Source organism: Montipora capricornis, chromosome 4, assembly GCF_036669925.1.
Source record: "Montipora capricornis isolate CH-2021 chromosome 4, ASM3666992v2, whole genome shotgun sequence".
NCBI classification, from domain to species: Eukaryota; Metazoa; Cnidaria; class Anthozoa; order Scleractinia; family Acroporidae; genus Montipora; species Montipora capricornis.
In genome coordinates this window covers 8,059,113-8,070,078 of record NC_090886.1, presented here as the reverse complement: position 1 = coordinate 8,070,078, position 10,966 = coordinate 8,059,113, and the positions used below count along the sequence as shown (strand labels likewise).

General features: G+C 39.8%; 1 protein-coding gene and 1 pseudogene across 1 annotated transcript in view; one reads left to right on the top strand and one right to left on the bottom strand.

Annotated features, from left to right (window-relative positions):
* Positions 1 to 1,668: 1,668 nt before the first annotated feature.
* Positions 1,669 to 6,783, bottom strand: LOC138045393 (small ribosomal subunit protein eS12-like; annotated as a pseudogene).
* Positions 6,784 to 10,459: 3,676 nt separating this feature from the next.
* Positions 10,460 to 10,966, top strand: part of LOC138046042 (keratin, type I cytoskeletal 9-like) — an 18,736-nt gene continuing 18,229 nt past the window's right edge. Inside the window, exon 1 of the mRNA XM_068892727.1 lies at positions 10,460 to 10,671. Coding sequence (XP_068748828.1) covers positions 10,661 to 10,671 — 11 coding nt within the window. The 5' untranslated portion in view covers positions 10,460 to 10,660. The remainder of the gene's footprint in view (positions 10,672 to 10,966) is intronic.

Genomic DNA, 10,966 nt, shown 5'->3' with positions numbered 1-10,966 from the left:
ATCAGACATTTTACATATAGAGTACTGTAACAGAGTACGCTGTATGTACAAGTACATGTACAGTACATGTAGACGCACTGGACACAGAAAGAACCGAAGAAAATCATGCCACCAAGAACAGAATCTTACTTGAAGAGCGACAAAGAATTATTCAAGCCTTCGAAGATGTTAATGAAGATTATTATACATTGTAGTCACCACCTGTCTCCTCATTGGCTAAAAGCCTACAGTTAATTCTCGGAAACAGCGCAACCTACAGATTATTCGCGAATATGTACACCTACAGATTTGTGAATAATCTGTAGGTTGCGCGCGCAATACATGATTTCCAAGAGCAATGTGTTTGAAAATAAACTGTGATCGCTGCGATATAGCCTGAAATGTCAGTCGTCTCCCGCCCTCAGCCTTCCCCGGGCGAGAGACAGCAAGGCCACTCCCAGCTGAACGAAAACGCTCTGATGTCCTGCAAAAAAGAAGTCGACTATGCCAACTGGTTCATGCGCCATGCCGTATTGACGAGTACGGATACAATATTTGGACAGCAAGAGGTCACGGACAAGAGAGGAAGGGAGAGAGGGCATATCGACAAGGATGTGGGCAGAGAGGGAGAAATGTTACTGTAGCACTGGCAATTTCAGCCACCAATGGGCTCGTTTTTCACTCGGCATTTCTCGAATAACTGGTCAAAGATTTAATGATTTTCTGACACAGGCAAGGTTAAATCTCGACCCAAATGAACATGTGATTTTCATTTATGACGGCGCACATAGCCACCATCCTGCTATTCCTGGTCCTAATTCTGAGCTTAAAAAGCTACCACCATACAACCCATATCTTAACGTCGTGGAGCAAGCAATAAGTGCCTTAAAAGCAGTCATATAAGCGGACATAAGTCATCCAGAGAAGCATGAACAGATGAACAACAGAGCGGAGGCAAGACAAGGAATCACGTTGGGCTATTTCCGCACTCAGTTGCTACATTAGGCCCCGCAGAGAAACATTGGCACTATGACGGCTGCTAAATGTGGACAGTGGTACAGATTTATGCAAACGTACATTCCAAGATATTTAAATAATGAAGAAACTGGAGTATAATTACAAAACATTACATTACAGTACACTGTAATAGAACATCTTTGAAATTTCTTTTTCCTTAGCTGTTATTACTACAAACATGTTCGTCAGTTCACGTTAATGACTGACCATTTCAGATAAACGATTGTATGAAGGTGCAATTGATTGTGCGTCTCTATGCAAATTGCATTACTGTATGTCTCTCTTTATTGCAGGATGAGGTTCGAATAGTCAACAAGCCCATAAATTTCAACTTTTCTTTAAGGTGGATGATCAACCTATAAAGCAGGTGTGAATTCTTGATTCCTCGACTCTATTCACTTAAGAGTGCAAGTACCTAAGCCACAACAGTTACCGAGTAAGGGCTTGAATAAGGGTATGTATGTTATAAGAGTGTTTTCATGCGACGTCACGACGGCCATATTGGTTGAACAAAAAGATGGCGGCCATGATGGTGTACCAAACTAATCCTCTGGGAATTGAACTCTATTTTAATGCAAATACTTTCTTTTGTTTTAGTAATCCAATATGGCTGTTGGTCATGTGAATGAAAACCCTCCATTAGCAACATCTGGACAAAAAAAAAAAATAAACTTTTGCAATGTTTTTATATCATTTATTCGTGTAACGATAGCATCATTTAGCTACGCTTGGACTTGAGGTACTGCATGATGACATCATGTGCTCGGCCTTCTTTACCATAGTCCTGAGAGGGAGGGAGAAAAAAGCCCGATTGTCATTTTGACCTAAACAAATATAATTCTGAAAAGAGAACTTTGACCCATCAGAAGCCATGAAAATCAATTTCCTTTGATGAAGTCTCTTTTGCAGTTTCCAAGCCCTGCAAAATCAACGATACGTTTGCTGGCCCTAACAGAAGGGTACCTAAACTAACAATGCAACAATTCTAAGTTTCAATTTCTTTTTCCTTGCTGGCACCTAATAATAGCACTTCATTAAAAACAGAACCACGGATATCAGATTTCTAGCATTTTCAAGTTAAGTCAAAGACACTATAACTTCAGAATGCGAAGTGCTTTTTGACTGCAGAAGCACTTTTAGACAGGAGGCAGACAAGTTAGTCATTTGCAAGGGCAGTTACAGAGTCGACCACGATGATGGATCTATCAAAAATGACTCTGACCTCTGAACTACCAAGTTCAACAGACTCGCCACTCCATTACACTACTTCAAATCAGTTGCAAGAAACGCACTTTTTACAGACGATATAATCTGCAATTATTGCAGTTCAATGTCCTCTAATCCTTACTGTGCCTCCTCAGAATTTATTTATCGATTCCGGTTTTGGACATATCCTCACAGAATCTCAGAAGAGGCAGTCCTTTTTTCATCACAGGATGACACAGTAAAAAAATTGCAGACAATGTTCAGAAATTGTGTGTAAGACAGTTTGTAAAAGATAGTACCGGTAACTGACTGTCCCATTTAATTACCTTCACCACAACACAACTGCAGGCAACAACCTTCCTGGCTTTTCCCTCTTTGTCAATTTTACAGAGACCAGCCTACTCGCCAAGTTTCTTGTTATCATCAACCTTAAAACCAAAATCAAGATTAACAAAAAGAAACATGTAACCCTTCAAATCAAGAAAAAAATTCTAAGAGCGAATCCTTCTGAGAAGAGTCTGCAGAAAAGTATCGAAAATCACATGATGTCTATTACAAGTCAGAATTAATTAACAATTAGACCCATAGCCCGCAAGGGCTACAGGTCAATAGCCCATGAGGCGAAGACGAATGGGCTATTGACCCGTGGCCCTTGAGGGAGAAGGGTCTAATTGTTTTAGTATCACCCAACTAGTTGGACAGAAAAGGCTCTAAATAAAGTTAGCAAATGCAAGTTAAAGAAATTTTTATTTGGGAATAAAACGAATGAAAGCGTCACGCTTTTCGCTGCTCGAGGACTATTAATAATAGTAGCGTAGCCAATCAAAATGCAGGATTTGCATTAGTCCACTAGTTGGCTGATACTAATATTTAATAAATACTGACACCACACAGACGTTTGGAAAATTCTCAAAATTGACCATGAAAACTTCCATCTGGAGAATCTTTGAAAGTGACTTGAAAAACAAGTGCAAAATGAAGTTCAACATTGGGGTGTGTTCAATGATGACCATATTCCGGAATAGAAATACATGGAATAGAACTCAGAAATCTTTCATTTTTAGAGAGAATCACATTAACACCTGCTAAAATGCTATTTTATCTCACAATTATTTGCCAAATGAGAGGTGAATAATTGTTTTAGTATAATTACATGGGTGATTATTTGAAAAATATGCATTTTCTTTAAAACAATATCTTAGTCTCTCACCTCGGCAAAACAGCTTGTGTAAAAATCACCACAAGTGCAACCAATCAGGAGAGAATTTTCAATAATCACCTTTTAAATTATACTAACATCTTTTATTAACATTTTAAATCATCACTCCTCATGTTATTATTCCAGAACAGGGTCAATCGAACATACGCTTAAGTAGTCGGATGTTCGGGGTTTTATTTGAAGAAACAGAGAAGTCTGTTGACCTTTGCACCTTTCATAACTGAAAATATCAGGTCCATTTGAGAATTGTGGTCGCCAGTACCTTCAAAATTTAGAGTTGGACAAATGAAATATTGCTTTCATTTCAAGTCTCTTGTCACCATGTGAAAAGCAATTCTGTTCCACTGTGTCCCATACAGCGACGGTGATAATTATGCTAACTCTGAATAAATTATTTAGCTGGAACTTGGCTCTAAATTCTTGACCAATGTATAAGTCTAGAGCGATTTTTGGAGTTTATTTTCAGGTCATAAAAGGATAACTTAAAACACTGGTAAATTTTGTACATTTAAGTACGGCACTGCTGTCAAAATTATCATTTTTTCCCCCTTACTTTAGATTTTGAACATCATTTTCCTTAATTAAAAATGGCAAGCTATTATCAGCAATTTTTGTATTCATTTCCTCCTCTAACTTGCAAAAATGCAGGCTGCCACAGCAAATTAAAATTGGAACTACACCAGTACAGTATATTCAGTAATCTACACAGAGACACTGCAGTTAGCTTAATAGGTATATTGACCTTCAAGAGATTGATGTTGTGCTCAGTACAGAGTGCCTCAACAAGCTTGACATACATGGCCTCATCACAGTTGTTAGCCAACACACATAGATGGGCCTCACGTCTACAGGTAAAGAATACAACAGCTTTATTACCTTAGAGGGTAATAATGGGTTTAAAAATGACAATTTATTCAGAAAACAGCCATGATTGTTAATTAACATGACAAAATACAACTAATTACTATCGCAGGGTTGGACACTTAACTTTCAGAGCACTTGCCATTGGGGCGAGTGACCCTAAAAATGCACTTGCCTGGATCAGTTTTCACTTGCCCAAAAGTTTACCCCGTTGCCGAAAGTAGAATTAGGTGCTACTTTTCATGCAACTTGTCTTGCAAAGATTTTGGCCGTTGCAGGGCATGTTATACTGCGAAATGTTTCGTGCAACTTGTACTGCCACAATGTCGCCAAAACATTGCGAGACAAGTTGCACAAAACATTTCAAAGTGTAACAGCACCTTTAGAACTTCAAGAAAACAGTTATCTGAACTGCCTATAACACATTACAAAGCCCAGTAAACATGCCACCTGTCACACATGAAGTTTCCTGGAGGTTGTTCCCAAGTCATTTTTAAGCGATTGATCCAATCGGCATCCTGTGATCTTGCATTTTTTTTTCACAGAGGCAAGGCACCAAAGGATAAGTAGAATTTTTTTTCTAAGGGGCTCGTTGCGTCAGTAATTCCATCTTATTATTAATGGCCTCATTCATAGGGGGGTTCTAACATCTCTCAGAATCTAATTGTCCAATTGTGTTGTCTCGGAAAAACTTTCGGCTTAACTGCAGAATACCCCGCCACTCGAACTATATTCCACGTAGCCGGCTACGCGGTACGCGGTACCCAGAAATAGGAATGCACAATACTTTAGAATACCCCGCCACTTGAACTAATTTCCAAATGAACTAAATTTCAAAATGGCGCAGCGATGTTATATGTGCTGGCTACGCGGTACGCGGTACGCCGTGACATTCCTCGTTCTTAAAGCGTCAAAGCCTAAGTAATTCCACAGACAAGAGACTGTGGAACTGTGGACTCGGAAGAACGTTATATAAACAAATGATTTCAAAATGGCGAAGCAATGTTATTTGTGCTGGCTGCAAGGTACGCGGCACGCTTTGATAGCACTGGTTTACTGATTAAGTCTAAGCGCTCGTTTCAGTATTAGGCCTATAAGCACTCTTTTAAAATTTTAGCTTTCATTTTATCCTAAGCGTTCGTTTCAGAAATTAGGCCTAAGAACTCTTTACAAATTTAAGACTTCATTTCACGGTTCGCTTAAACTTCGCTTTTTAACACGATCGTGTGATGAATATAGCACTCGTTTACTGATTAAGCCTGAGCACTCGTTTCAGTGATTAGGCCTAAGCACTCTTAAAATTTTAGCTTTCATTTTACAGTTCGGTTAACTAGACTTTTTACCGAGACATTGAGAAGGAATATAGCACTCGTTTACTGATTAAGCCTAAGCACTCGTTTCAGTGATTAGGTCTAAGCACTCGTTTAAAATTTTAGCTTTCATTTTACGGTTCGGTTAACTACTCTTCGTACGGTGACCGTGAGAAGAATATAGCACTCGTTTACTGATTAAGCCTAAGCACTCGTTTGAAATTTTAGCTTTCATTTTACGGTTCAGTTAGGGTTAGGGTACACTAGAATTTTAATTTTCCACGTACCGCGTACCGCGTAGCCAGCTACTTAAGATACTTTGCCATCTTGACTTTAACTCTTTCCGCGTACCGCGTACCGCGTAGCCAGCTTGTAAAGATACTTCGCCACGTTGACTTTAATTCTTTCCGCGTACCGCGTACCGCGTAGCCAGCTTGTAAAGATACTTCGCCACGTTGACTTTAATTCTTTCCGCGTACCGCGTAGCCAGCTTGTAAAGATACTTCGCCATCTTGACTTTAATTCTTTCCGCGTACCGCGTACCGCGTAGCCAGCTTGTAAAGATACCTCGCCATCTTGACTTTAATTCTTTCCGCGTACCGCGTAGCCAGCTTCTTAAGATACTCGATGTGGCGGGGTATTCTGCAGTTACTCCAAACTTTCGTCAACTTTACGTAGTTTATGTGAGGAGTTTTCTTAAATGATCGGAATTGGGGCATCCTTATAATAATTTTTCACAAGAACTCGGTATTTCATCAAGGTTCTGTACGTGAACCTGTCCAAAGCCTTTGCAGCTTCATGTAAGCCTGGACTAAGGCAGTTTTCAAAACTTCTTGAAGAGTAATGTTGACGTCCATTTCGCCAACAGCAGGTGTTGACAGCACATCATCTCTGTTGGAAAAGCAGAACAGAACATCAAAAATAATGTTTTACTATTTTGGCGATGAAACAATTTCACTGACGTGAATTTTACATACCCTTCCGCATCAGACATGGTTTTAAATCGGAGCGGAACTCCTTACTGTGAAAAATAAAAACAAGAAAGAAGAATTGAGAAGAATTCTTTCATTTCGCTTTGGATTTATGCGAATTTGGACCACGATGTGCAAGATTTTCATAGATATTCCACGTACATGATGTGCCTTCCAGTGATACTGTTTTCCTTGAGTGGAGATTAGAAAGAAAAGGAAGTGTGTGTGTAGTCACGTGGTATATATCTGCAGCTGTTTATGCCCAGTTTCCCTTCGTTTCTGGCAAAACGTATTTTTGGGCCTCTGTCTTCGCACATTCTTGATTGTTTTTCGTTGTTTTAATAAACTTTTTCACGGTTTCTGACGCCATATTGGTTGAGGGGCAAACACGGCTTAAATTGCAGTGAATGTGTGGGAATCTTGCCGACTTTGAACCATTATAAATCCTTTAAGAGAGTGACGATTGAGGATAGCGAGAATGCCTCTCAAAAAGTTCTTCTATTGAGATTATTTTCGTGAAGTATGACGATCAGAATCAAGCTATAATGACCCTAAAAAAAATTTGTAAATTTCATATAAACCCTTGAAACAAAATTATGCAAATTCCCGCGAAATTTGAAGCGACATGAGGAGATTTCTAATATCCAATTTTCAGAGGTTGTGCCTTGTGCAAAGATCTAATTTTCCGTTGAGTGAATGATTTTAATAAAATGACTAAAAATATTTCATTTTTTTTAAAATCTGCCTTTTTGCAGCGGATTTATAGAGGTTTCAATTTGGCTAAAATCCTACACATTCACTATAATTTACGCCGCGGTTGCCCCCCAACTAAGATGGCGTCAGAAACCGTGAAAAGGTCTATTCTTGTAACCAGTATCCCGATTGCCAGAGGAATTTGCTTTCGAGGTCTGAGACAACACTACAGGTGTCGAAGAAAGACCGAGGACTAAAAAAAAGACCTCGGTCATTGCCTCCTTGAAACTTAATTCCTCTGGCACGTATGTAACCAGTCCCTTACTTTTATATTTTACTTCGTATTCTAAAAGGGCCTCAATTTCAACATTTTCTTGTCGCTGTCATGAAATGAGCTCTAACTGCCTGGTGTGAAGTTATGACATTGGGTCGATATTGACAAAGGAACACCGGCTTATTTTGGATAAAGACGAAAGAAATTTAAAACTTTGGCAGTTTTTTTTTAATGGTGGCAATTTATTCTTAGGCTTAATGACCACAAAAAGGTAATGAATCTACGATAATACCTATGCAAAAGTAGAGACAAATGTATGGGTGGCATAGAGGCACACTGTTATGTCCCTCTTGTCATTCAATCATTTTAAGCAAATGCACATTCGAAAACTCCATATCAGACTAGTGGTAACACTATATGGCAGACAGAAAGACTGCATTGTAAAATATTCGAACGCCCCTCCAAGTTTCCTCTGAGCAGAAGAGAGCTTTCGTTCGCCCTCCCCTCGGTCATCTTGGCTCCACCCTCCTTTAAACAGTCATCGTATCAATATCTACCTAAGTAGCCTGCGAGCAGGCTACTTTTTTAAGTGTCGTGCGAGCGGCATAGCCGCGAGAGGATTGGGCCGGGAAAAAAAGCCTGCTTGCAAGCATTCTTGTCCCCAGAGCCACCCGGCCCTCTTAACCGCCAAAGGCTGAGCACGAAAACCAGTTGGAATGGCTTGCAAGCCACTCCCATACTCGTTCCCAGATCCCATCGTTTCTCTTAGCCTGCGGCGCCTTCATTGGTTCAGTCTTGTGAACAGTAAAATCGTGAACCGGAAATGAAAATGGCCGATGTGGAGTGGTGGGGTCATTTGGCGCAAAGCCGCTCGGTAAAATGTCTACGTTTAAAACTACAAGATTCCTTTGGCTTCTTTCTGTTCGACATAAAGGGACACATTCTTTAAGTTGAGAAGGGACTCTTCGAATGTAATGCTTCTGAACTCCGCCATGTTTATTACTATTGACGAGTCATATATGAACTCCGGAAGTACTAGAATCTGGGACTGCAGATCCTGCGTCTCCACAACCCATCCACTACCTCTGAAATGACTATTATCGACAATTCCTATGTTTCTCTAAATTGACTATTTTCGTCAATTTAGGACGCTTAGAGCTTGATAAGGATTATGGGAAATGAATATCTATTTTTAAAATCCGAACCCCAATGCCTAAACTCGCTGGACTCGGAACCTGGGAATGTTCGATTAATGAGCTTTTTAAAAAGATATTAATATATTTTTTCATCCGAATACATTAAAAAACAAAAATAGGCAATAAATTAGCAAAACCTTTACAAAACGAACTCAGTTGAAAGCAAAAAAAGATGTAGATAGACCACTTACCAAGAAATAATTTATGTTCGACAGACACGATACAGTAGATAAAATGCTCAAAGAAACTAGCGAGTAATGTCGGCGACCATCAACTAAGAGCGAGATGCCGAAACCGTTAATGCCAAAGGTGGACTTTATTTAAAGTGTCTACTAGTAGTCGTTCTAGCGCTAAAGCACTAATTGGCGACACTGTAAATTGAAATTAACAATTAACGCAAATCAAGTCAAATGTTGGTTTTTGAGGAGAGGGCAAACCGGAATACCCGGAGAAAACTTCTCGGTGCAGAGTACAGAACCAACAAACTCAACCCACATACGACGCCGAGTCAGGGAATCGAACCCGGGCCACATTGGTGGGAGGCGAGTGCTCTGGGCGAAGTTAAAATCGAGCGCAACATAAAAGAACCAATCTGTTTTAGCTCTAAAAGTGACAGCAGAACAAAAGGACGAAAACATTTCAATTTATTTTGAGCTGGCAAAATTTTAATCATTAACCCACTGTTTTACAATCTGCACACGCCTTCTTCGTCACGCAAGTACCAGCCAAAAAAGGCCGGCAACAAAATTAGCCACAAAAAAAATTGTCAAAACAAACGGGAAGCCAGATAGGAAGCGTTAATTGTTGTCTCCAGCCAGCAACAGCATTTAAACAAAAATCACAGGAAGAAAAGCGTCTGGGGTAAATTTCTATCCAGGATTTTATTGAGTTCCTCAATCAAGTTCCCAGCTAGCAGAATTTCAGACTGAAGAGCGGATAATCTGAGCAACGGCATCGTTGAGTACTCCTGTGTTAGTAGGAATTAAGAAGTCAAGATAGGAGAATTGCACAGTACCGAACATCTTTTATAAGTTGAAAATCAAATCAAACAAATTCAAAATAGCGCATCTTTGTCTCTTCGAAAATGTAAATCCAAAGGGAAGAAATACGCAGGTGACCTAAAATCAGATGATTGTGTAAATAAATTAATACATCTTGATGAACGGTTTAGAGTATTGAGAAATTTGAGAGGATCACCACTATATTCTGAAAAATACAAAAAGGTCAGATCCCACATGGTTCTGCTCATTTTCTGTAGCAGAAACGAGGTGGTCACATCTTTCGAAAATCCTTGGTAGACTTGTAGAGAAAAAAAGAGCTAACTGATGATGAGATTAACAATATGATCTGGCAACAAAAAATCAGACCTTATATTATATATTCAAAAAGACCCTGTCACCTGTGCTAGGCACTTTGAACACATGGTTAAGGGGATCACCTCACATACATGCATTATTTTGGGTATCTGGTCGCATATGAGAGCTCCCTGTGCTTTTGTAGCCCCGAGCCCCGAGTGGATTGGGGCGTGCCCCAATTCTCTCGCGGCTACAAAAGAGCCTGCTTGCAGGCTAACTATTATCCAGCTGTTATATCACACTGACTAATGCATAAAGAAAATTTCAACCTGCCAATTTCAAACAATCGCGGTAACTTTCATATCCACGAGTAACGACAGTGACACTTTGATTAATCCTCTGCGTTCGTCCTCCAACGCAGTATTCAGATGACAAGACGATTACAAGACACCTATAATCTTACGATAATCAGGGAATATTGAACTAAACTGCGGCGGCGTTTGAGGCAACTGTTATGGAAGCTTTTCGCGATCTCTCTTGTAAAATCTAGCATGCAAATGCAGCTAGGAAAATAACAGAAAAAAGGGGTAAATTGCCCACTTGAAGAGAATGACTTGTTCGCAGTGATGCCGACTGGTTATGGAAAAAAGGTATATCTTTCAACTGTTGTCTACTGCAGTAAAACTCAAAAAGGCTATCGGAAGTTATTTGTCCACTGGCTAGCCTAATGCAAGACCAAGTCGAGGAGGGAAATTCGCGGGGCTTGAACTGTAGTGCTCTACAGGGAGTGAAATATTTTTAAGCAGTCTTAAGCAAATAATATTCGCATTGGCGGAGCAAGCGCTCGACAGTCTAGTGCCAGTGACTTCAAACGGATCTTAAAAAATACATCCTGAAAACTCGATGAATCCCACACTGAGGAAATTTGGAGCCTCTGAATTGGCT